Here is a 26,067-nt window from a genome sequence, read left to right on the forward strand (position 1 = left end):
GGGGTGGGGAGAATTAACACCTTCTGCCCAGGAGACTGAACAAAGGAGAGGAGGAGCTGGGGGGAGGAGGAAGAGAGGAGCTGCAGGAGGAGTTTTGGTTTGGTTTCAGTTTGGGCAGGGTGGTGCAACGCAGGGAACCCCAAGCTGGGGTCTAAGCTCCCTGAACCTCCCAGAGGGACCTAATTGAGGGGGTATGGTCGTACCTACACGCTCTGCTTGAGACTGTGTTCCTGTCCTTAAATAAACCTGCTTTACTGGCTGGTTGAGAGTCGCAGTGAATCTCAGGAAGAGGGGTGCAGGGCCCTGACTCCCCCACACTCCGCGACAGAAGGTGCCAGGGAAGGGCAGAAGGGGAGGGAGGGAGACATAAGGGCTGGGCCCCTGAACTTACAGGGCAGCACATGGGGGTATCTGTTCTTGGACACGTTGGCTGGAAGTTCTGCTTCCACCTTAGGCTGCTCCTTTCCCACTTCCTTCAGCTCCTGTAGGGCACAAGGAGAAACCCAGTGACGCCGCTCTGGGACAGATGGGCTGGGATGGGGAGGGCCAGCAGGGAGGCCCCCCGCAAAAGCCTCCGCAGCCCCAGCTTGCCACACACAACCAATGGGTCTGCATAGTGTTTGGAGAGGCAGAGATTGTTTGGGCTCCTGGGGCCACATTCGGCTTTCACAGCGATATGGATAAGGAGCAGCCTGATGATGATGCCCCAGGGTACAGCCCGGGAGGAGCAGAGGAGAACTAGGCCAAAGACCCACTCAGGAGGTGGCTCCTGGGACTCCAGAGGGCAGCCGTGGTCAGACCTTCCCATAAAAGCGCCCCAGCACCTGTGACTTTGTGCGCCAGACTCGGGGCAATGGAGGTGGCACCGGTAACAGCGGCAGTGTAGACGCGGACGCACGGGCTGTTGACCCGAGTGCACACCCACAGTCCCCAGCAGGCTTGTTCTCCGGTTGCCAGCCCGGGCCACCATGAGTTCACTACTGTTGTTACCTACACTAGCTAGAATAGAGCTGGGGCGGGCATGCCAAGCCACGCTACAATTAGACCTCCACTTGCAGTGTAGATATAACTGATTCTCCTATTATGTCCCCTCCCCACCCCCTTTGATGTACAGTTGTACCCAGCGAACGCAAAACCGCTTAGTGATCTCCCCAACCCCCACGTGACACTGCCAACGCGTCTACACTGCTGGCGTCCCCAGGAGCATGCTCTCCTTGCATGCGACACTCACCTCAAACTCCTGGAAGAAGCCGTGGTTGGCGTTTGCCATCTTCGCCTCGTAATACTGCTTGAAGCTCTGGATGGGGATCGGCCGATGGACATTTCTGCAGGAGATAAAATTGTGCCCTTGGCAATGGGAGAAAACGCCGCCCTGGAGAGGAATTATTTCGAGGGAGTCCTATGGCCTGGGTTATGCAGGAGGTCAGCCCAGATAATCTGGCCTTGGAATCTCTGAACTCCAAACCTAATGACCTGTGACACCTCGGTCCCCCGTGCCGTCTCACACTGGGACGTCCACAGAGCGATGGCAGTCAGCCTGTCCCACCTCCTGTGGCAGGGGTTCTTCCCAGTCCCTAGGCTGCAGGCTGGTAAGGACGTTTGCACTCCCAGCTAACGGGGATTCTCTTTTCCCCCAAGTAGTAGCATAGAGTCCCCAGTCCATGGAGGGGCCTGGCCTTTGCTCTGTGTTAGCGCACTGGTTACTAAGCACTGGATGCATTTCAGGGCGATGAAGGCTGTAACGGAACTTGGCAACACGGGAATCTGCCCAGAGGCGGCTGGGGCTTGGCAGTACAGCTACCAGTGACTTAGATAACGAAGGGTTAGCAGGTGAGTGGCGTGGCACCTGCTGGCACTTTAAAAAGAGACCCGATGGACCGGCTTGGCAGGGGCCCAGGTTCTGGAGCAGCCTACAGCCCCGCTCCCTTTGTGGCCTATTGTGGAGCACTAACACGTGGGTAGGCAAGCAGACAGCCTGAGTCCCAGACACCCGCCCGGCCCTGCCGGAGAGCTCCCGGCTTTGGGAGCAGCACACTCACCTCAAGCTGTACGTGGCCATTTCTTGCGATAAGTTACTCTTCTTGGTTCTGAAAGGAAAGCATAGGGGATGTCACCCATCCTGGCAGCACCGAGGCTGGGGCCAAGCGCCCTGTTTAGCAGCAGGAAGGGTCTGGGAGAGGGCTCGGCTCCCTCCCACTTACACAGATGACTCGGGGAACTTTTCAGTGGATTCATCACACCCAACAGCGCACACCTGCTATGCTGGACCTGGCCACCCCTTTTGATACACATCTGCTGTCGGTCAGCTCCTTGTTTGGTTAGGGCCAATTGCATTGTCATCGCTCTCAGCGGCTTTTCCTACCACTTCCCAGGCCCATCCTAGATCTCATCCCTTGGGAGACAGGCCTCCCTTACCTTTTCGTTCGGACCCGCTTCCAGTAGACCCATCCGAAAATCGCCGCAAGTGTCAGGAGAAAGCCCGCAACAATCCCAGCCACGACTGGCACGGTAACAGGACTGGGGTCTGCGCCAGCTCCAGCCGCTGAAGACAAAGACCACGGGGATTCTTTGCATTTATACTGTGCATTCCAAAAGAGCCCGCTGGGCTCCACAAACTGACCCAGACACTCCCGCTGCGAGTCGCCCACCCCGCTTCGCAGCCAGGATCGCCAGACATTGGGATCACAGGGGAAGGAGGACCAAGTGGTTAGGGCACTAACTGAAGACTTGGCAGACCTGGGTGCAAGTCCTGGCCCTGCCACTGACTTCCTGTGCAAATCCCTTAGCTCAGCGGTTCTCAAACTTTTGTACTGATGACCCCTTTCACATAGCAAGCCTCTGAGTGTGACCCCCCTAATAAATTAAAAACACATTTTAATGTAATTAACACCATTATAAATGCTGGAGGCAAAGCGGGATTTGGGGTGAAGGCTGACAGCTTGCGACCCCCCAGGTAATAACCTCACAACCCCCTGAGGGGGCCCAACCCCCAGTTTGAGAACCCCTGCCTTAGCTGCTCTGTGCCTCAGTTTCCCATGTGTATAATGGGGTTGATTGCCCTGCCGTGCCTTGCCTTACAACAGGGTGTGAGGCTCAATACAGTAAAGGCTGTGAAGCGCTTTGAGATCCACAGATGACAAGCAAGCGCTAGGTATTATTATTAAATGTAATCTACACTTAGGCTCCTTTCTGAGATTTTCTGCCCTGCCATTGGCAGCAATTAAGGAACTCCCCTAGCAGAGACAGCTAGAGGGGATAGCTAGTAACACCACTGCTGAAGCAGCATGAGGAACAGCCTTACCTGAAAACGCCGTGAAGGACACAGAAGGATCCACCAGGTCGTATTTGGTGAAAGCAGCAATGCTGAACCTACGGCAAAGCCAAGACCAGAGGTTAGTCCCAGCCACTCAGAGGAAACAGGACTGGCCTGACCCTGCCACTGGATTTCCAGCCCCATACAGAAAGAACGTGGTGCTGGGGAAATGGAAACCAGCAATGAGATGGTGCTTGTCTGGGCCAGCTGGGGAGATGGGTGCCAGGAAGACTACACGGGAGCTGGTTTGTGATATTTTCCCCTGATTTTCCTACAGGGAATTTTGAAATGTGGGAGGGTGGGGCAGGTTTCTGGACATTCATACATTTCCCAGCCTTTTCCTCAGAGCACCGCCCAATGCAGCCACCTTGGTCCCACTGAGGCCCCCCTGGCGTATGTGTTTGGGGTGCGAGGGAGCTGCAGCCCCGTTCTCACCAAATAGCCATGCTCCCTTTCCCCCTCCACCCCCACTTGTCTGCCAGCATCCGCCAGAGCAGGGGTCCCCTCCTGTGCTCACCTGTATTGAGCATTTGCCTTCAGCTTCCCATTGCAGATCTCCCGGGACTGGCCACACTCGTCCGTTCCCACCGGCACGGACCAGGTTTGGGGATTGCTCCTCTTGTCTGGATGGAAAGGATTGGGGAGCAGCACAGCCACGTAGGAGTCCTCCTGTCCGTAATAGTGATCGTACCAGGTGCTGGACACGATTTCCTGGGTGGGCCTCGACACTGGAGTTAAAGACACAAGCGTATCAGCAGCAGCTCCCGCACCTCGGCGGGGAACTGTGGCCACGGGTCTCAGCGCAGCGGCCGCGGGTGAGAGGTGAGCACTCACACGACTTGTTGCTGGTGACGATGACGGCGTAGTACTCGATCCGGCCATTCTCCTCACTGAATGTATCAGGGGAGATGAGAACTCTGGAGCCAGGCTCGACCTGCGGAACGTCTGCTCGTAGCGGCGGAGGCAGAACTGAAATGGAAACCCAGCCGGCCCAGGGGGGTTAGGGCTGGAGTTTGGCTCGGTCCTGAGCAGTTCCGCCCCACAGCCCCAGCACAGCAGCTTCACTACAAACCAGTCTCAAGCCCCAGCCCCCGCTCCGTGTTCAGGGGCTCTGATCTCTGGAATAGGGCCTGCTAGCTAACCGGCAAACTCGACCTGGCAGCTCTTCCTGGGGACCGTGGGAAGACCTACCCTCTGCTGACGTGTTGCAGACCAGAGTCACAGCCCGGCTCCTCAGCCCGTTCCTGCCCACTGCGCTCACGCTGATTCGGTACGAAGAGTCTGGCTTCAAACCCCACAGGCTGGTCTTGTTCCTGGGAGCGATCACCCGAGCCTCAGCCTGGGGGGGGCCCCCGGACAGCCTCTCTGCCGCCAGCTCACAGGCCTCCATGTCTCCAGCAGGGAAGGTCCAGCTCAGGGAAAAGCCCTTGGAGTCAGGGTGGCACTGCAGATCTTCCACTGGGTCAGGCGCTGAGAAAGGAGACACCCTGAGCTAGGCAGACCCCGCATGGGGTGGGGGCATTTCCAGCCCCGAACCAGGCCGTGTGCCCCACAGCAGTTCCATGCCTGCATGGTGCCAAGGTACAAAGCTGGATACCTGGGCCACAGGAACCCCAGCTTGGGCTGGAGTGGCTTGGCCGGGGCCTTTGCAAGAGGGATGGTGAGGCTGAGCCGGGATTGAGGGCCACGCGGGAGGCCAGGGGCCGGCGTGGCTGTGCCCAGGGCCTGCAGGGGAGAGACATGTCACAGGAGGACCAGGCCAAGGAAGACTCTCTGTGGAATTAGGTTTATTTCGCAGGATGCCAGGCAATGTGGCTCCATGGGGGCATCTCCCTCCAGTCACTAGCTCACCCCCCTCCCTGCCCTGCACATACCCACTGCGCTCTCCAGCCCCTGCAGCTTCCAGCCCAGCGCAGGCCCATACCCACCTATTGGCACCACCAAGATACCCGTGCTGCTCCAGTAAGGCCCAGCCACGCAGCTCAGGGAAACCGAGTAATTTCTGCCTGGGACCAGCCCCCGGAAGAAGTGCTGGACTTGCCCCCCCGCCAGGATGTGCCTCTGTGGTAGCGTGTGGTTCCCAGGATCCCGCAGCCACAGCTGGCAGTAATCCTGCTGGCTGGAGGCGTGGCCCCAGGACACGGCCAGCACTGTGTGGCTCTCCCTGGGCACCGCAGAGAGATTCGCTGGAACCAGAGGGGCTACATTATAAAAACAATCCAAGAGAGAGAGAGTCATTTCCTGAGTCTGCCACATCAACCCTCAGCCCACCCCAGGGCAATACAGTCGGGTATGGGAGACAATCCTTCTAGTCTTCATTTAAGGCAGATCTTTTATTTCTGTGCTGCTATTCTTCACATCCTTCCCACGTTACCGTCTCAGACTGCCCGCGGAGACATTTTTGGACTCCTCTCTTTAATTAGTTTCCTAAATAGATAAATGTCTAGTTTATCTAGTTTCCTAGATAAATGTCTATCAGGGATGGTCTAGACAGTATTTGGTCCTGCCATGTGGGCAGGGGACTGGACTCGATGACCTCTCGAGGTCCCTTCCAGTCCTAGAATCTATGAATCTATGAACTCTTTCAGATTTTACCTATGAGATTATTTTCCTATCAGGAAGTGTCACCCTTTAAATGCTCATCTCGGCTGAAACACCAGCTCCCCTCACCATCCTGAGCCAGAACAAAGGCAACGTGGATAAGCAATTAGCCCCTCTATCCAGCAGCTGGGAGGTATAATTCCCATGCAGGTAGACGTACATGCACTAGCTCTGCTCAGGCTAGCGTGCTAAAAATAGCAGGGTGGCTGTGATATAATCCCTCCGCCCCCCGGGTACGTACTCAGGTAGCTAGCCAGAGCCACTGCCTGTGCCGCCATGGCCATGAGGCTTTTTTTGGCACGCTGGCTCCTGCCGAGCTAGTGCATGTCCACCTGCCCGAGCTGGGTTCTGAACCCACATAAGGGCTTTTGAAGGTGCCTAAATCTAGGCTCGGGCACCTAACGTTCAGCTGCTCTTGATTAGACTGGCCTGGCTGCAGAAAAAAAGTCCATCAGAACTTTGGGAATGCACTGAAAGCTGAACCCCCTGTCTGCTAACACTGATGCCATTTTTTATTTTGAAGGTTTGATGCCCCTGATTGGAAAGATTGGAACAAAGACACAGGTTTAGCCCCGGAGGCTCCCATCCCTGCTGGAGTCTCGCTAAGTTCTTGGCATCGTCGACACCTTGCAGGCGTGCGCTAGGGGTCTTTGGCTGAAACAGCCCTTCCCTGGCTGGGGAGGAATGATGGCTTTGGGGCTGCGTTGTTACGATTAAAAGCGTTCGCTGCGGCTGGTGCAAGGCCCTGAGAGCAAAGGACGCTGGGAAGCCCAGAATGCCTGGCCAAAGAGAGCAATCCCGGGCTGCAGGATCTCCACTGGCTGCTCCCTAGCCAGGGCTTTGGGGTTCTCAGGGGCCGCCGGCTCCCCATCAGCTTCCTAAACCAGAGCCCAAACCCACCTCCTCCAGGGTGCCTGCAGCCCGCAAGCTGTCACACAGCAGCACTAGCTACTCCCTCGCCCCAGCCCACTGCTCTGTGTGCACAGCCCCACCCAGCTCAGCAGTGTTGTATCTCATGCACCGGGCAAAATCACTGGGACTCCCACCACTCACTCGTCCAGTCGCTGATGTTCCCTGCGAACGTCCGGTAGGGCCCAGCCGTGGAGGCCACCTCCAGCAAATACTTGTGTCCTGGAGCCAGGCCTGAGAAGGTGAACTCGTGGGCATCCTTCCCCACAGATGTATTAGCTGCCACTGTGCCCACTCGAGCGTGGTACAGGGTCAGCATGTAGCCATCTCGCTCCCCGGCAGCTGCTCCCCAGGACGCACTCAGCCTGTCGGGGCGCCCCTGGTTTGTCAGGTACACATTAGGGGGTGCCAAAGGGTCTGGGGAAACACCAGGAGAGACCATGAAAGCCGCATGCACTAGCAGGGGTTTGTCAGCCACCCAGGCCTGCCTCTGTTATCATTAGCTAAAGGCACCTGGCTTTAACTGCCTTCTTCACTCATGTCCCTCTGGGGAAGGGTGGGTGACACGTTCCCAGTTCAGGTATAGGGCAGAGGATTCCCATTTCCTTTCCCCGACCAGCCCAGGTGCTATTGATTCTGAGTTTGGGTCCGTGCAGCGATCCCTGTGGAGACAGGATTAGGCCACGTCCCATGGGGGACGTGCACAGGCAGCCCTGACCCTTCCCAAATGTGTTTGTGCCAATGGGGAAGAGTTTACAGCGGCTCCCAGCTGTCTCAGGGCAGCGATAGACTGCGCCTTTTGGCACTGCCCTGTGTAGAGATCCCCAGGAAAAAATTGTGCCCCACTTACAACCCCCCACACCCCTTTCGCAGCAGGGCATACTCTGCTGCAGCCTCTCTCAGGATGCAACATGATCTCCCCCCACACACACACACACTGCTTGGGAGGCAGCCCCAGTCCATCTCTCCCCTTGCCCCACGTGCTCCCAGACAGCAGTAATGGGTGTCCTGCAAGCCGAGAGCTCAGCCCAAGAGGGATTAACACAGCTGTACCAGGGAGCGTGCCGTGGGGTTCACTCCCCCTTACCCCCTGTTCTGTTAGATCTGGCCAGGTGTAGCCCAGGGCATCTGCTGATTGAGCTTCAGTGTCAAACTGATGCCAAACTGGCAGCAAAATCCCGCGTGAGCCTCCCGCACCAAGAAATCAGCTACATGCCCGGCTCTGCGCGCAGGCGCCAATGCCACCTCGCACCAGCTCAAAGAGCTGCGCGTACTGGATCCAGGGACCTGCTGCGACTTAGCCTTCAAATCACAGCTCAACATGGCCGAAGCGCAAGGCCCCAAGACCAGGGCTGTGTAATGGCAGGCGACAGCGCGGTCCCTAAGGCAGAGTGGGGAGCGGAAATGGGCCAGGGGGAGGGCACAGATGGCACCCCCTGGCAGAGGGGACTCAGGACGCAGCAGGCTGACAGGGACGAGGGGAACTGATTGTGTGTGTCTGTCAGCAGGTGTAGTTCTGTTAATGGTTTGGGGTCTCAAGCTGCTTTTTAGAGGATTATGGGTAAAATGTTCATAAACACCCAGGGGGCTTAGGAGCCTAAGACCCAGTGACTCTTCCTGAGTCTTGGGCCCCTCGGGCACATCTGACCCTAAATCTCTCCCGCTCCCCTCTCAGTGCATTTGGAAACAGCCACGGTTCTATTAGCAAGGGCCAGATCCTTCCCAGTGCTGCCTGCGGGTCAACTCAAAGATTGGCCAAACGGGCATCAGGGGTCTCACGGCCATTGTGTCTCAAGGAATTCCAGTTAGATTAGTTCAGTTTATACATATAAAGATGCTTTTCTCTAACGACCAGCCCGTCACACTCAGCCTGGGAGCTGAGAGTCAAGCCAGCCTCTTTCCTCCATGCACATCATCCTCAGAAACTCGGACGCAGGTGAGGAGAGTTATAGGTGTAACCTGTGACTGAGACATAATCCTGTACACTCATCAACTGGCTCCTGGTTACTGGGGAGGAGGCATGAGATGGAAAGAACCCAGCTTGACTCTCAGATCCCAGGCTGAGTGGGGAGGGCTGGCTGTTAGGGGAAAACAAAAACCATTTGCTTGTGAAACTGAGTGGATTTGATACAGAAATCAGTGAAAGACAATAACCCCAGGGCTCATTTTACAGAATCGATTTCCAGAGTAGACACAGTTTCGATCCGTCATGACCACTAAGTATGAGGTCATACCCCAATCCTCCAACGGGGTGGGTCTCGGCTTACTCATCCTGAATTCACTGAGCAGATGCCCCCTGGTTCTAGGTTCACCTCTGGCTCCCACATAGCTGCGGAGCTAAAGTGCATATGGTTCTGGTGACACGTCACAGGATCCAGAGGGAACTGGGAACTCACTGATCAATGCCACAGACCATCTCTGGGATTCACAGCTGGGAAGGGCGGACCAGTTCTGCTTGGCTCCCAGGGCTGTGAACTCATAGAGGCTTTGTTGACAGCTGCTGGGGAACCCGTCTAAGGCTCGGATTGGCTCACTATGAAAATCCTGCTACTCACATGTCCAGTCGCTGACGTTCCCCGCAGACATCCCGTAGGGCCCAGCTGTGGAAGCCAGCTCCAGCAGGTACTGGCTTCCTGGGGCCAGGTTCACAAAGGTGAAATTGTGGGTTTCCTTCCCAACAGAGACCCTCGCTGCCATGGCACCCGATCCCGCGTGGTACAGGGTCAGCATGTAGCTGTCCCGGTCCCCTGCTGCAGCTCTCCAGGATGCGGTCAGCCTGTCGGGGTGCCCCTGATTCATCAGGGACATGTTAAGGGGTGCCAGAGGATCTGGGGAAACATCAGATCTTATATCACAAACAGGGCAGAGCGAATGGGATCCTCAGCATGACAGACAGTGCACTGCGTGGTATGTGCGTCCTGAGGGTAAGGGGGGGCCTTGCTGTCACACATCCCTCCCCCCACTGACACACTTCCCTGCACTCCTCCATCTGCACCCCATGCAGTGCTGCTACTTTGCCATCTGCCCCTGTTGTGACAGCCTGTGACCCACGAACTTCTGAACGCCACCTGGCAAGAGGGTTACAGGAATCTCCTGATTCTGGTCTGTACATTCTGGTTCCCCAAAGACTATCAGGTGAAGTTTGAAATGAAAGCCGGTGTCACTCCGCTCACCACCATCACTGTGAAAGGTCAGCACAGATGCTATGTGAGGAGATATGTATACATTGGAAATCTATATCAAGGGATTAGTCACCAGCAAAGAAGGAAACCAGGCTGAGAAGTGTCTCTCCCTCTCTGTCGCAATGTGAATCAAGCACCCTAAGCTAACACAGCAGACACCCATTTACATACAAAGTCAACTGTTAAACGAAGAGTTGTGAAATCACTAAGAAAGGAGTACAGGCGGGGGGGGGAGGGAGGAGGGGGGCTTTTCTCCTGTCTGGGAGCAAAGACAATGAACGGGGCAGGGGGTATTTCTAGAAGGCAAGGATAACACCCGGGCAACCTTCACTGAAGAACAGAAAGGACAGCGCTTTTCACTTCCCGAATGCAGGTCTCGGGCTGGGCAGTCCTGGCTGGAAAGGCGGGAGAGAACTTTGGGTGAGCTAAAATGTCGACAGACTGGAGGTTACCTTGGTAGTTAAGTTTAGTCTCTAGAAAGCGTGTTCTGATTTTGTTTGATATGCAGCCACTCATTTCCAATATCCTCATTCACTAGCCTTTGAACCTTTAGTCTCTGTACACACTAACGCTTAGCATGTGTGTGAGCAGGCAGGTGTCCATGTCTGCACGTCTGCGTAAGTGGAAGTGTGTGAGCGTGTGCACATCCACGTGTGCATCCATCTGTGTGATCGTGCACATGGGCATGTCACCGTGGGCACGTTCTGTCCATGTGCACAGGGCCGGCCTTAGCAAGAGCGGGGCCCGATTCCTGGCCGACGGCAAGCCCCGCCCCCAGGAATCGGGCCCCGCTAGGGCTGGGGTTGCGGGGTTTGGGTCCGGGTCAGAGCCGCTGGGGCCGGGGCCGAGCCGGCGCGCTCGGCTGGGGACGCGGCCGGCGCCCCAGGGCCCGAGCCAGAGCCGCCGGGGCCGGAGGGTGCTCGGCCGGGGCTGGAGCCGTGGGGCCGTACTGGGGGTGCTCGGCCGGAACTGGGGCCACTGCCCCGGGGCCCGGGCCAGAGCCAGAGCCGCTCGGCCGGGGCCAGGCTGGTGCCCCGGGGCCCAAGCCGGGCCGGAGCCAGAGCCGCTTGGCTGGGGCTGGGCTGGCGCCCCGGGGCCCTAGCCGGGCTGGAGCCAGAGCCGCTCGGCCGGGGCCGGGCTGGCGCCCTGGGGTCCAAGCCGGGGTTGGAGCCAGAGACGCTCGGCTGGGGCCGGGCTGGCGCCCCGGGGCCTGAGCCGGGCCGGAGCCAGAGCCACTTGGCCGGGGCCGGAGCCGCTCGGGCCGGGGCCGGGGGTGCTCGGCCGGCGCCAGGGCTGGGCCGGAGCCATGGGGCCGGGCCGGCGCGCTCGGCCGGGGCTGGTGCCCCAGGGCCCGTGCTGGGCTGGAGCCAGAGCTGCCGGGGCCGGGGCCGGACTGGGCCGCGCCGCGCCTCCCAAGAGCCCTCCTCGCGCCCCCCCCCAGCTTACCTGTTGCTACCGCCGCCTGCCCCTGCTTCTTTTCAGACTTCCCGCGAACATCTGATTCGCGGGAAGCAGGGAAGGGGGAGGAACAGGGGGCGGAGCATTCAGGGGAGGGGAGGAGGGGGAAGTGAGCTGGGGGCGGAGTGGACAGCTGCGGGGCCCTATTAGGCGCGGGGCCCAATTCAGCCGAATCGGCTGAATCGGCCTAAAGCCGGCCCTGCATGTGCACGCACCTATGTGAGAGTGCATCTCTCTGTGTGTTTGGGCACATGGCTGTGTATATCCGGTGCGTGTCTGTGTGAGTGTGTATGTGTGTGCACACCGGTGTGCACACGCTTCTCCCCATGGGAACGGGCAGTGTGCAGGGGAGGGTAGCCCACCTCCCCTTATCCCAGGGGTGGGAAAATGTTTTGGCCCGAGGGCCACGTCTGGGTATGGAAATTGTATGGAGGGCCATGAATGCTCACAAAATTGAGGTTGGGGTGCAGGAGGGGGTGAAGGCTCTGGCAGGGGGTGTGGGCTCTGGGGTGGGCTGGGGATGAGGGATTTGGGGTGTAGGAGGGTGGGAGGGGGATCAGGGCTGGGGGTTGGGGTGAGAAAGGGGCTCAGGGGTGCAGGCTCCGGGCAGTGCTTACCTCAAGCAGCTCCTGGAAGCAGTGGCATGTGCCACTCTGACTCCTACGCAGAGGCGTGGCCAGACGGCTCTGCGCGCTGCCCCATCCACAGGCGCCACCCCTGCAGTTCCCATTGGCTGCAGTTCCTGTGCACTGGCGGCGCTTGGGGTGGGGGAAAGCGCGCGGAGCCCCCTGTGTGCCCCTAAACGTAGGAGCTGGAGGGGGGACACACTGCTGCTTCTGGAAGCTGTGCAGAGCCACAGCACATGCACGCAGAGCGACCCCAGACCCTGCTCCCCGACTGGAGCTCGAGGGCCGGATTACATCGGCTCGCGGGCCGGATGTGGCCCGTGGGCCATAGTTTGCTCACCCCTGCCTTAGCCACTGATGTCACCGGCTGGCATCTGAGCACCTGCCAGCACTCAGCAGCGTCCCAGATGCTGTTCTGCGCTTGCAAGGGCCTCCTGCTCCATGATGCGTCCCCCCTTTACAACCCCAGCACTCACAGGTCCAGTCGCTGACATTGGCTGCGGCCGCCCTGTAGGGCCCGGCGATGGAGACCACCTCCAGCGAGTGCCTGTATCCTGGGGCCAGCTCTGCGAAGGTGAAATTGTGGGCGTCCTCCCCAGCGACGGCCCTGGCTGCCACCGCACCCGATCCCGCGTGGTACAGGGTTAGTACATAGCCATCGCGGCCCCCGGTGGCTGCTCCCCAGGACGCGCTCAGCCTGTCGGGGTGCCCCTGGTTTGCCACACGCACGGCCAGAGGGGCCAGAGGGCCTGGGGGTGAAACCAAACACTTCAGGGTACAGCGCCTGCAACTGTGGACCGCCCAGCCCAGCCTCATAGCTAGGGCATGCCGGGGTAGAGCCGGGCACGTCCGAGCTGGGCTGGGGCCCCTGATCTGTCCCACCCAGCTCTGTTGGGGCTGGCGGGAAGATGCCGATGGCCTCGGCTCTGTCACAGAACTGCCTCGCCACCACTGGGGCTTCTGAACCAGCCTCGACTGGGACTCCCCCACCTCCCCCTGCCCTGCCCCCGCCTTTCTCTTGGATTCCCCGGGCCATGAGATCTGGCCATGTTCCCAGCAGAGGCTGCTCGAGCTGGATGTAGTGGGAGGATGTGAGTGAAGGGGTTGCGGGGGGAGGAGGGGCAGGGAAAATCCAGCTGGCTGGGATCAGAACGGTCCCTGCTTTGGGGTGGGATGATCTGCAAGAACCTAAAGGGCTTGCCTATCCCCCACACAACTCCAGTCCCGATCCAAGGCATCGAGAGCCCACAGCCCGGAGCATGGGGTGCAGGCAGGGAAGGCAGGCTGCCCCCGAGACCTCTCTGGGATGTTGGGCATGATCCCAGTGTCCAGGCACAGTGCAGGAGGGAAGTAGGGACAGAGCTGTAGGACTGGTAGAGCAGCTCCTGTGCCCTGCCCTGCCAGGATCCAGGGAGAAGGCCTTAGGAAAACACTGGCAATATATTTACTGTTCTCAATGGCTGACCCTCAGTACCAGGCAGGATTGGGTGGCGTCCCCCAGGTCCCAACTGCACATGGGCAGATGGAGTGGAAGTGGCACCCGGGACTGGACGCCACGCAGGACACAACTCTGGGAGGAGATGGGTCTCCCCAAGCCAAGGCTGTGACGGGAGAGCCAAGGGGCCCCTGGCAACAGGGAGGGGCACTCACGTGTCCAGTGGGTGAGGTTGGGGGTGCTGGAGTGGTAAGGCCCTGCCACGGTGCTCACTCCCATGCTGTACCGGGTGCCCGGGATCAGGCTCTGGAAGGTGTGGTTCCTAGCGCCCCAGGGGAGCAAAGTGTGGCCAATGTGCCTGCTGGAGGAGACGTCGTACAGATCCACAGTGTAGCCCTCTCCTCCCCCCTCCGCCCCCGTCCAGGAGACCTGCAGGGCGGAGGCAGAGGGGCTGGCCAGGGTGAGGTTGGCAGGGGCCAGAGGGTCTGGAAAAGAAGGGGAGACACAGTCAGCCTCCGCTGGCAGAAGCAATCACAGCTTCTGTCCCACCTGTCCTTGCCAGGGGCACAGCCCGCCCCAGCAGGAGCCTCCTCTCATCCAGCAGGTGGGGCCGCTACCAAGCACTGGTCTCCAGCTTGCATCTCCCGAGAGCAGCTCACATCACAGACTCCAGGGACCAAGCTGGCCACACGGCAGCTCCAAGGGGGGTACTGGTCCATGTAGCACAGAGGGCAACAGCCCTGGGACCTGCAGCCGGGTAAGGGAGGAGGTGTGGGGGTCAGGGACTGGCCCCCAGGGATGGCAGGGTCAGAGTGGGGCCTGGCACCCGAAGGCCAAAGGCAGGGATGCTGCAGTGGGGCTGGGCAGAGTGGGGCTGTTCCCCAGGGGCGGCAGGGGAAGAGGGGTCCCTAGCAGTGAAGGATCAGAATGGGGGAGAGGGAGCCAGGCTCTGAGCAGGGCAGAGGGGGGCGTAGGGTCAGAGCTGGGGGGTTGATCTGGGCCAGTCACACTCACATGTCCATTGGGTGACATTGACAGAGGAGGATTCGTAGGGACCTTTCACAGCAGTGACTTGTGCAGTGAATCTGCTGCCCGCTGCCAAGCGAGTCCAGGTGATGTTCTGAGCATTGGGTCCCAGGGACTGAGCTGTCTCTATGCCCCAGGGCACCAGGCTGTACAGAATAACCCGGTAGTGGTCCCTGCTCCCAGGGGGTTCGTCCCAGGCAGCGTGCAGCACCGAGGAGCTGCCTGAGTTGGTGAGGCTCACGTTGGCAGGAGCAGCTGGAACTGCAGGGCAAAGGCAGAGAGGGAGGAGTCAGGGCAAGAGGGAGCCACAAGGGAAGGGAAAATCCCACCACTCGCGTGCAGCCACCTCTGAGGAGGAGCCTGACACTCCTTCAACAGCCCACAGCAACAGCTCGGGACGTGATGAAGGATCCTGTGCAGTTGAAAGGGCAAGGGGACGGAGGCAGACAGCAATTGTTCCTGTAGCAATCTGGCCAGGAGATCAGCTTTTTATACATGGTGCCAAAGCATGGCACCTCTGGCAGGACAACACCTCCAGCCCTGCACGGGGGCACCCCCCTCTCTAACGCCATCACCTCTCCAGTGCTCCTGGCTGTTCTCCCCTCTGAGCCAGACTGAGACCCTGCGAATGCACAGCCCGGCGGCAGGCAGGGCGCTTACCTGTGCAGCCGGTGACATTCTGGGGGTCGGAGCTGTAGGGTCCGGCGAGAGCGGAGATTCCAATGTGGTAACAAGATCCTGGTGCCAGCCCCGCCAGGGAGACGTTGGTGCTGTCCTTCCCCACATTCACGCGTCTCCCAGCTGCCAGGGAGCCCTCTTCATACACGCTGACCAGGTAGCCATCTCTCTGTCCTGCAGAGGCCTCCCAGCGCACTGCCAGAGCAGAGGTGCTGCCCCCGTTGGTCACGGCTGGGGACAGCGGTGTCAGAGGGGCTAGCAGGGAGAAAGCGTGTCATGGGGCCCACAGGGCAAACACAGCACGTGCCCCGTGTCCTTAGAGCAAGGGTAGGAGAGCCAGCGCCCCAGGCACTTCACAGCCAGACTAAGGCACGGTGGGTGCTTGAGATCTCAGTTCCTCACCCCGTTCCCGTTCCATGCGGCTGCACGACGACGGTGACAGCCTAGGGTAATAGCACGTGTCTGACGGGGGTGAGGGCCAGAGGGCCCCATTCTCTGACTCCTTCCTGGGCAGCAAGGGCCTGGGGCTAGGGCAGAACGGCACTCCTCCCCCAGCCAAGACCCCCTTTCCCCCTGTGCCGTGCCCCTGCAGCCAGGTACCTGCTAGTGCCATCCTCCCCCAGGGAAGCACTAAGAATCAGAGGGGTCGAGTCTGTTGAGCCCAGCCGCAAACGTAAAGGAGACTCGGGGGGCACTTCCCTGACCCAAACCAGCCCACCAGCAGGGGTTTGGTTTGGATCAGAGGCCTGGCTGAGATCCCCGGGATTCTGCCTAGCGTTGATATGGATGAGCAGGTCAGTCTTGGGGGATCTGTACCCCAAAGCAGTGCCCTGTGGAAGCCCCGGTGTGGCGGCCGCCCTCTGGGCTGATGCAGCGGGGTCTGAACCAGGGACCTCCAGAGCTAAGAGCAGGAGCTGCTACGGCTTGAGCGGAACGCTCTATGGCCCAGGCCTGTAACAGACTCACACCCTGAGTGGCTCAATGGAGAGGGGGGCCCTTTAACACAGCAGGCGGATACACCCACACCACCAGGCCCATGCTATACCTGTGTAGCCGATGACTGTCTGCGAGGAGGTGCGGTGGGGTCCGGCCTGCGAGACGACCTCCACCCGGTACCGCACCCCGGGCACCAGGCCGTCAAAGTCAACGTGAGCAGCTCCGCGCCATACGGACACGTTCCTGATGATGGACAGAGACTCATCCGCGTAGAGCTGCACCCAATGATCTCCCGCCCCGCCCAACTCCATCCAGCCCACATGCAGCTCCCGCGGGCTTGGCCCGCGTGTCACACTCATGTTGGCCAGCGACACAGGGTCTGGGGAGGGGAAACAAAGGCAGGAAGATGTGTTAGACAGGGGGAAAGAAGAAAAACTGCCATAGCTCATGGGGATGCTGGGAGCCTGAATTCATCTGTATGGTAGGTGCCCAGATACTATGGTGATAGGCACCACAGAACCCAGGACCTTCCTATCTGCAGCACAAATCACTTGGGCAAAAGGAGAAGTTCCATTCATTGGCAGCAGCAATAGCAGACTGTTATCTAGCCGGCCAGTGCGTAACCCAAGCTGTTTGGGACACAGTTCTGAGGTGCCCTGTGTACTTCCAGCGCTACACATGAGGCTGGCATTGCCACTGAGGGCAGACAACTCTCAGCCCAGCATCCCCGCAATGAGAGCAACGGGCAGACACAGCTGGCCTCGGAAGCTGCCTCTCCTCCGCTCCCTTCATGCCTGTTATAGCGCGAGCCCCCGTATCCAAGCTAGGACCCCAGTTCCACATGTGGACGCTGGAACTGGCAGGCAGGCCCCTCAAAGCCATCCCAGGCACTGAGGCTAATGCCAGGCCCCTAAATCCATATTAGGCACCCAACGATTTCCAGCAGCGCTGAGCACTCATGGCTCTTGCTGAACTCCTCTTCACCCATCTGCTTTGGCCTAGCAGTCTCTGTATCATAAACTCACAGACTTTAAGGCCAGAAGGGGCCATCGTGATCAGCTAGTCTGACTTCCTGCACATCGCAGGCCACAGAGCCTCACCCACCCACTCCTGCAATGGACCCCACCTCTGGCTGAGTTACTGAAGTCCTCAAATCATGGTTTAAAGACTTTACAGAAAATCCACCACCGAGACTAGTTTAAACCTGCAAGTGACCCGTGTCCCGTGTTGCAGAGGAAGGCGAAAAATGCCCAGGGTCTCTGCCAATCTGAGCCAGGGAAAAATTCCTTCTTGACTTCAAATATGGCGACCAGTTAAACCCTGAGCACGTGGACAAGACCCAGCAGCCAGACACTGGGAAAGAATTCTCTGTAGTAACTCAGAGCCCTCCCCATCTAGTGTCCCATCCCCAGCCACTGGAGATATCTGCTGCTAGTGGTCGTATCATTGCAAACGCTGGAAGCAGAGACCAAGGGGATGTCTACACCACAGTCCGGAGGTGTAACCACAGCCTCTGCAGATGTACCCAGCTAGCTTGGACACTGATAGCAGTGACGCCATGGCAGTGCAGGCTACCTGCTCTGGAACATACCCAGTGCAATAGAATGCTAAAGTGTATTGCACTGTTCAGCCATTACATGTAAAATGTAGTGTAAAATACCTTATTTAAAGCTTACCTCAGCAGGCAGAGCATTAAAACACCTTATAATGAACCTATTTGGTATAGAAGCAAGCTCTGTAGCCAGTCCATATCTGATACAGAAGCATGACATGGTGCCAAGAGTAAACTAAGAGCAAAAAAAGAAGGAAAACAGCAACAAAGGTTGCAGGATATCATCAACATGCCACTCTTCAATGCTCCAGAGAACTGCAGCTTTCACAAACCTTCCCAATGGACAGACTGGAAGCAGTATTTTGCAAGATTTCAAATTGCAAACAAGCTGCACAAACGAACTGGAGATATACAGATACCTGCTTTAATTGCTTCTATGGGGAAGCAGGCAGAGCATATCTTTAAATCCTTTGATTTTATTAAAGACAGTCACAAAGATGACTATGAGAAGGTTCTGGCTATGTTTGATGCATACTCTATACCTCAGAGAAACATGGTTTATGGAAGAGCATGTTTTCACCAAAGAATTCAAGAAACAGGAAAATGTTGACTGTTTTATAAGAGCTCTGCATACATTGGCTGAAAACTGATTTGTGGAATGCAAAACAGGAAAATATCTTTTCTAGCGAAACTGACAAACTTGAAAGTCCTGAAACCAGCTTAGAAACTGTAAACAGACACTTGAGTGTTAAAAGTCATTATCATAAAATCCCTGAGGCAAGGTGAGAGAACTCCCAGGCTAAGAGGGACAAATTCCAGCCTACATGCATAAGGTGTGGGAAAAAATCATATCCCAAGAGATGATGCATGTCCAGCCAGAGGCACACGGTCTAATAAATGCATTAAATATGGACATTTTGCAGCTGTTTGCTGCAACAAAGCAGTCAGGGAGTTGACTCATATTGCAGACAATCAAAAGCCATTGTTTCTGCGATCTATCACTTGTGATGACATAGAACCTGCCTGGAGAGTGAAACTGAATATTCTCGGCAAGACTATTGACTTTAAAACTGACTCAGCAACTGATGTCATAGTCATATCTCAGAGGGTACTTACAACCATCTTCAACCCTCCCCCAGAGCTGAAGTTACCTGACACAGCTCTCACTAGCCCTGGTTGTATTCTGAACTGCATGGGCTAGTTCACCACAGAAACAACTTATAAAGACAAAAGCTGTGCATTCAGATTGTATGTGACCAAAGGACCACAGACCAACAGCCTTCTCAGCCGCAGCGTGACACCATGATGGGCCTAATGAGAAAGGTAGAAGAACTCAATGGAATATTTGGTGATACTGGACTTTTGAGAGGAAATCCAGTACAAATAACCTTTCGAGACAATACTGAACCATATAGTGTACGTACACCTCACAGCATTCCTATCCCATTACTTCATAGAGTGGAAACCGAGTTAAAGAGAATGGAGCGGATTGGCATAATTGAGAAAATCTCTGAGCCAGCAGCATGGTATGCCTCAGTGGTACTGGTTATAAAGAAAAATGGAAAAATATCAATCTGTGTGGATCTTAAAAGACTTAATGAAGCAGTTGTGAGAGAAACAATCTATCTGCCCAACACTGGCTGACTTCCTCCCCAAAGTGAAAGGAGTGACAGTATTCTCCAAGCTGGATGCCTCAAGCGGATTCTGGCAAATTCCTTTAGCCAAAGAAAGTGCTAATATGACTACATTTATCACACCGTTTGGATGGTTTTGCTTTCAAAGATCACCTTTTGGGATTGCCAATGCCCCATACAATTTTCAAAAGAAAGATGGCCGAACTGTTAACCAACTCAAACGGAGTTGTAGTTTTCATGGACGATATTCTGATATATGGATCTTTGATGGAAGAACAACAAAACCCTCAATGAAGTCCAAAGCCTAATCAGTCAGTCTGGACCGCCTACCCCAAATCGTGACGTTGTGAATACTGTAAATGGTAGGAATGTAGAACGTAAAGGGGGAGATGTAATGGAATGCTAAACTGTGTTATACTGTTCAGTATATGCTGTTATACTGTGTGTAAAATATCTTATTTACAGCTAACCTCAGCCATAGCGGGCAGAGCATTAAAGGATCTTATGCTGAACACATCTGGCGTTTATAAGCAAGCTTGTAGCCAGTCCACGTCTGGTACAGGAACATGACACCAGCCCATGCTGCCGCAGCTTCACTGCTATTGTTATTGGTGCCAGCTAGATCAAAGCTACGTCTACACATGCTGCAGCCACACCTCTGATTGCAGCGTGAACAGACCCAGAGTCTCCAGTACTGCAGGTGATGCCAGGATCCCACACCATGCAGGAGACCATCCCCACAGGCCGCAGCCTGTACTCACACGTCCACGCCGTGGCAGATGGCGCTGAGGCTCTGTAGGGTCCCGCCAGGGCTGTCACCTCCACGGAGTACTGGATCCCGGGGAGAAGCCCCAGGAAAGTGAAGTTCTGAGTGTCTGGCCCCACTGAAACGTTCTGTTGCATCAAGAGCTCCTTGCTGTAGAGGTGGATGAAGAACCGGTCTCTGTCCCCAGAAGCGCTGTGCCAGGCAGCAGAGAGACCCGGGGGGTGTCTTTTACTGGTCAGTGTCACGCCAGATGGGGCCAAAGGGTCTGAAAGAAAGAGGTGGGTAAGTGGCTAGTAGCTGCCTTGCCATGGATGCAGAGGAATGAGATGCAGAGAGTGGGATGGGGGCCCAGGATCTGGAGCTGGGGCTCGTGAGGGAGAAAGGCTGGGCTGGGCTGGGCTGGGGGTTTTGACATAGGCTTGCCGGGGCAGGAGATGTGGGTTCTATTCCCATCTCTGTCATGGTGCGAGCCGATCAGCCAGCCTTGGTGTGCCTCCATCTGTAAAATGGGTATAATACCTCCCTCGCTCACAGGGGCACTGGGAGGCTGAACCTGATGCTAGGGAAGTGTCCAGATATTCTGGTGATGGGCACCATAGAAAAGCCCACTAATAAAATAAGTTTGTATTAACCGCAGTCCTAAAAGGTCACAGTGTAGGTAGGGGACTAGGATTCCAGCTGCATTTATCTCAGATAATCTGCCCAGCCAGACACCACAAATAGCCAGCCTTCTGCTAAGCACCAACCAGGGCCGGCTTTAGGCCGATTCTCCCCATTCCCCGGAATCAGGCCCAGCGCCTTTTTAATTTTTTAATTCCGGACTTCATTAAGTCTTCAGCGGCATTTCGGCTGCGGGGGGTCCTTCAGTGCCGTGGAAGACCCGGAGTGGGCCCCTCGCCGTCGAAGTGCCACCGAAGACCCGGACCGCCACCAGGTATTCGAATCGGGCCCTGCAGGTCCTAAAGCCAGCCCTGGCACCAACGATCAGCTGGCAGGATCAAGCAACTTTGCGCCGCGTACGAGCAACATCACTGCACGGAGCAGCGTTCTCACGCCTGAAGTTGGCACCCACCTTGCTGCTTTTAAAATGTTTGCCAGCAAGAGTTAGGAGTTCCTGTAACCCCAAATGGAATTCCTTCCATGGAGAGCACAGCCTACAGGTGGGAAGCCAGAAACACCTCCACGTGCACGGAGACGGGGCAGAACTACTGGATCTCACTGCTTGGGTGAAACAGACACATATGATGGGAGGTATCTCTAGGGCGTCAAGCTCGTGTGTAGAGGAATGTTGCACATATGTCCACACAGAGTACCATGGGACCTACAGAAACTTGGCCTGGGCATAGGGGTGGATCTAAACCAGAGCTAGACTCCAGGCCCCATTTAATTCTGCCGGGCACCCTGGGTGCCGCTTAAACCTGTGCAAAGTGAGTGTCGAATGCTGGGTATCCCGAGGGGTTGGCACTCATTTTGCACAAGTGGGCAGGACACACGAGGGCCCTGGAGGGGAGAATCAGGCCCATTTGGGGCTATCTTTGGTCTTGGTTTAACTCCACCCATTGCACCAGAGTCTCATCTGCTTTTACCAAGGCTGAACTGGACCCTCAGAATCCTCCTGGCTAGCCACCTCCATTCTCACATCTCTGACCAGCCAGCCAGCCATCTTCACGGCTCCAGCATTCCCAAAGCGCTCATCGCTACACTGTTGTATCTAGACCCCTGGCTGTCACTGTTCTCCATTCCTCTGGAGCCTAAACTGCCCATGCTACAGCTGGCTCAGGAGACAGGCAGGTGTGGGAGAGTAGCCCCCACTCACATGTCCAGTCCGTGGCCGTCCGCACAGGCGATCTGTAAGGTCCAGCCATGGCAGCCATCTCCAGGGTATACTGATGCCCGGGGCTCAGCCCCTGGAAGGTGACGTTGGTGCAGCTCTCCCCTACAGTCACGTTCCTGAGCCAGGCCTGCGACCTGGCTTTGAGGAGGACACCGCTGTAATTCACACTGCCGGCAGCAGCTCCTTTCCAGGAGGCGCGCAAGAAGGTGCTTTGTCCCTGGTTGCTGAGGCTCAGCTCTTCCACGGGCAAAGGATCTAGGGGAGAAAAGGGACTGCAGTTGAAGCCGGGCAATGGATCGGGAGCAGACGGCTAGAGCCTCCCATGGTCCCAGACTTGCCTGGCCTGGAACAACCTCCCCTGTGACCATTACTGCTACAGCGGGGTCCACAGCCCCAGGGGAGAATCCTGCCCCATATTCTCAGGGCAAACAAACCTCAGCCATCAGGCCTCCTGCTGAGGGTCTAGAATCATAGAATCTCCGGGTTGGAAGGGACCTCAGGAGGTCATCTAGTCCCATCCCCTGCTCAAAGCAGGACCAATCCCCAGACAGATTTTTGCCCCAGATCCCTAAATGGCCCCCTCAAGGATTGAACTCACAGTCCTGGGTTTAGCAGGCCTATGCTCAAACCACTGAGCTATCCCTCCCCACTAATGGGTCACCTGCCGATCCTCCACTCAGAGCCACCAGGGCATTTTGGGGAGTTTAGCTTCCCAATGATGTGCCAAGTGCTGGTCCCTGTGGGAGGCGGGATAACGGACTGATGGTCTGAGCTAGTGCGGCAAGAGGTGGGAGGCCGGCTGGCTGGGCTGACAGCCTGAACTGGTGTGACGGGGGGTGGGCACTGGACTCAGTCTAGACCTCTGGCCCAATCTAAGACAGGAGGTAGGTGGATAACGGACCAGGTGGACGTGTGGCCAATCAGATGCAGCAGAGGGGAGGTAGTTTAGTAAACGGGCCTATGGCCTGATGCAGTATGGCAGAGGACTGGGCTAGACAGACCTATGCTCTGATCGGGTGGGCTAGTCCAGACGCTGGACAGGACTGACCCATGGATTCCATGTGTCACTAAACCCCATGGTCCTTCTGAGCCTTCTGCTGTTCTAGTCAGTGAGGTCACAAAGGATGCACCTGTGATGTCACAAGCACTGATCTGTGACATCACCAGGATGAGCAGCTGAGAAGCCCACTGGGAAACACTGGGAACTCATGCCCCTGGCTCCATCTCCATCCCTGTCAGCCCCTTTGGCGGGCACCGGTGACACTTACATGTCCAGTTGGTGACGCGCAGGGGTGGGGAGGCGTAAGGCCCAGCTACCGTGCTGATCACAAAGGCATAGTGGGTCCCTGGGCTCAGCCCCTCATAGGTGAGGTTGGTTACACCTCCCACCTCAGAGCTATTCTTCACCAGTGCAGGGGGCTCCAGGGAGTACAACGCCACCACGTACCCAGCTCCAGCCACCTCCTTCCAACGGGCATGCAGGGTGGAGGTGCTCCCCTGGCTGGAGAGGCTCACGCCAGGTGGCGCTAGTGGCTCTGCAAAGCAGAAAGAGCCCCATGTGGTCAGTACACTCAGAACCACGCTGCACGGGGGCACCTAGGGGCCCCTCCCTGTGCAGCACCCAAGCAACTGCTCCATGCATGAGATCGTAGGCACAGCCATATGGAATTCTGGGGGCAGCTGGTGGCATCACTCTGATGCCCTGTCACTCACTTAAAGGGACTTCAGCTCTGTGGGGAGAGGCAGGACTGACAGCCTTTTGCTTGCCACAGAGCCAGGGTGACCCCAACAGGGAAGCTCTGTCTTCGTGGCCCATTCAGGGTGAGGTTTGTGCTGTGCAAAGCCTGGCACTCCATCGCCATCGGGCACCACTCTCCAGGCCAGGCCCCAGGCTCTGGTTTCTGGTGACAGCAGGTAGCATGCTCACAAAGCTTGCCAATCCTGAGCACCAACCACGTGATCAATGGCCAGGTGACCTTGTGTCAGGCCAGCTGAGATACCAGAACTCCTCTGTCAGAATGATCCTTATTCATCACAGTCCCCCAAGAGTGACCCTGGTGCCAACAGCATGCCCAGCCAGGCAGCCCTGCCCTCCCTCCTCTAGGACCTTCCAGTGCCATTGCCCACCCCAGAGCCACGCATGGGCCAGGCTTACCCACTGGGACCTCTAACGGCCCAGCCTATCAGCAGCGAGGGGTTGTCTTGGCCTCCCTGCCCCTTCAGTGCCTTCGGGTCCCGAGCACAGGCTCGCTGCTTACGTGTCCAGGCGGCAGCACTCGGAGAAGGTGCCCTGTGCGGCCCAGCCACGGCTGTCACTTGCAGTGAGTACTGGTTCCCAGGGCTCAGCCCATGGAAGCTGACGTGAGTGCTGTCTCCTCCCACAGACACGTTCCTGGCCAGGGCTCTGCTCTCTCCCTGATGCAAGGTCACCAGATAATAGTCCCTCTTTCCAGCGGGTGGGGTCCAGCGAGCCTGCAATGAGCCAGCCTCCCCAGTGATGCTCAGGGTCAGGTTGACTGGGCTCAGGGGGTCTGGGAGGAAAGAGAACACGGGGTGGAGGGTCAGTGCCCAGCAGTTCAAACATCTCCTAAAAAGAACCCCCAGGCACACGCTGCCCCCAGACAGCCTCATCCACTCGCCCAGGGCAGAAGCCGTCTCCTTTTCAGGGAGAAGTCAGTGACTGCGCTGGCTAGAGCAGGCAGTGCCAGCCTCCCCCATGCAGCCTTGCCCCATATCTCTATCCTGCCCTCCCCAGCTTCTGTCCCAAAGGGAGTTCCCCAGAAGAGAGAGAAGCATGAATTAGAGATGTAGGAGATGGAGAAGACTGAGACCAGCTAACCCTTCCCTCTCACACAGGCCAGAGGAGAACTGCTCCTTACACCATGTTACACCAGACTCGGTTTACCTGTCCCAAGTAATGGCACCTGCACCCCTCCCCCTTGGGAGACAAGCCCACAGCCTCATAGAGCTCTTCGTCAGGACATCATTCTGGATAGTCAGCCTAAATTCTCCCCGGCTTCATCTCATCCTGTTCCTGCTACTGTTTCATTCTTTGATTCGGGGCCTGTCCTTGAAACTAACTCCCAGTTCGGAACAGACCCTTGGAATGTTTTGGCACCACATAACATTTTGTTAATCTCTAGGCAGCAGCTGCATCAGAGAATGAGTCTAGTCAGAGACGCTCTATGGCAGAAAGCAGGCAGCTGGTGAGATGCACAGCTTCCAAAAGTAACTGCACCACAGTTAACAAGAAGCATCTCTCCAAGATGTAGCTATCTGGATAGTTAGTTGAAAAGAGGGTGCAGGAATATCTGTAATCTCACAAATCAGGAGTGGGGCACCAAAAATCATAGGATCGCCCTAAAAAAAAAAAAAATGGGATGTTTTCAAATGATCCATTCTCTCTCTCCTTCTCTCCATTGTCTGACCTGAACATCAAGGGTTCACAGTCTCAGGCTCTGCTCCCCAGTCATGAGGAGTGGAAACTGACTCTTTTTAAAAACAGAATCTGAGAGTCTAATGTCATCACCTGACTCCAGGAGCCAGGGCTTTCAGAAAAAGCACCATCGCGGGAGCTGGCCACGCTGCCCCCTGGTTCCTGAGATGCCCTGCTCCACAGTGACGGGCCATGGCATAAGGCAGGTGCTGCATCACCAGGGGTCTAAATTAGCTGTTACCACTCAAGAAAGAGATCTTGGAGTCATTGTGGATAGTTCTCTGAAAACATCCACTCAATGTGCAGCAGCAGTAAAAAAAGTGAACAGAATATTGGGCATCATTAAGAAAGGGATAGATAATAAGACAGAAAATATCATATTGCCGCTATATAAATCCATGGTATACCCACATCTTGAATACCACGTGCAGATGTGGTCGCCCCATCTCAGAAAAGATATACTGAATTGGAAAAGGTTCAGAAAAGGGCAACAAAACTGATTAGGGGTATGGAACAGCTTCTGTATGAGGAGAGATTAATAAGACTGGGACTTTTCAGCTTGGAAAAGAGATGACTAAGGGGAGATATGATTGAGGTCTATAAAATCATGACTGGTGTGGAGAAAGTAGATAAGGAAGTGTTATTTACTCCTTCTCATAACACACGAACTAGGGATCACCA

General features: G+C 56.6%; 1 protein-coding gene across 1 annotated transcript in view; it reads right to left on the bottom strand.

Annotated features, from left to right (window-relative positions):
- Nucleotides 1-26,067, bottom strand: part of LOC117875963 (receptor-type tyrosine-protein phosphatase V-like) — a 68,732-nt gene that overhangs the window by 21,721 nt on the left and 20,944 nt on the right. The window contains exons 7-26 of the mRNA XM_034767600.1: nt 24,209-24,481; nt 23,219-23,485; nt 21,933-22,205; nt 20,112-20,381; nt 16,274-16,543; nt 15,211-15,483; nt 14,539-14,811; nt 13,740-14,009; nt 12,566-12,838; nt 9,379-9,651; nt 6,968-7,240; nt 5,242-5,514; nt 4,505-4,783; nt 4,148-4,282; nt 3,831-4,041; nt 3,302-3,369; nt 2,416-2,542; nt 2,040-2,087; nt 1,232-1,325; nt 392-482 (exon numbers count right to left, since the gene is read on the bottom strand). Of these exons, the coding sequence (XP_034623491.1) occupies nt 392-482; nt 1,232-1,325; nt 2,040-2,087; nt 2,416-2,542; nt 3,302-3,369; nt 3,831-4,041; nt 4,148-4,282; nt 4,505-4,783; nt 5,242-5,514; nt 6,968-7,240; nt 9,379-9,651; nt 12,566-12,838; nt 13,740-14,009; nt 14,539-14,811; nt 15,211-15,483; nt 16,274-16,543; nt 20,112-20,381; nt 21,933-22,205; nt 23,219-23,485; nt 24,209-24,481 (4,314 nt within the window). The remainder of the gene's footprint in view (nt 1-391; nt 483-1,231; nt 1,326-2,039; nt 2,088-2,415; nt 2,543-3,301; nt 3,370-3,830; nt 4,042-4,147; nt 4,283-4,504; nt 4,784-5,241; nt 5,515-6,967; nt 7,241-9,378; nt 9,652-12,565; nt 12,839-13,739; nt 14,010-14,538; nt 14,812-15,210; nt 15,484-16,273; nt 16,544-20,111; nt 20,382-21,932; nt 22,206-23,218; nt 23,486-24,208; nt 24,482-26,067) is intronic.

The sequence above is a fragment of the Trachemys scripta genome, chromosome 4 (genome assembly GCF_013100865.1).
Source record: "Trachemys scripta elegans isolate TJP31775 chromosome 4, CAS_Tse_1.0, whole genome shotgun sequence".
In the NCBI taxonomy this organism is placed as follows: domain Eukaryota; kingdom Metazoa; phylum Chordata; order Testudines; family Emydidae; genus Trachemys; species Trachemys scripta.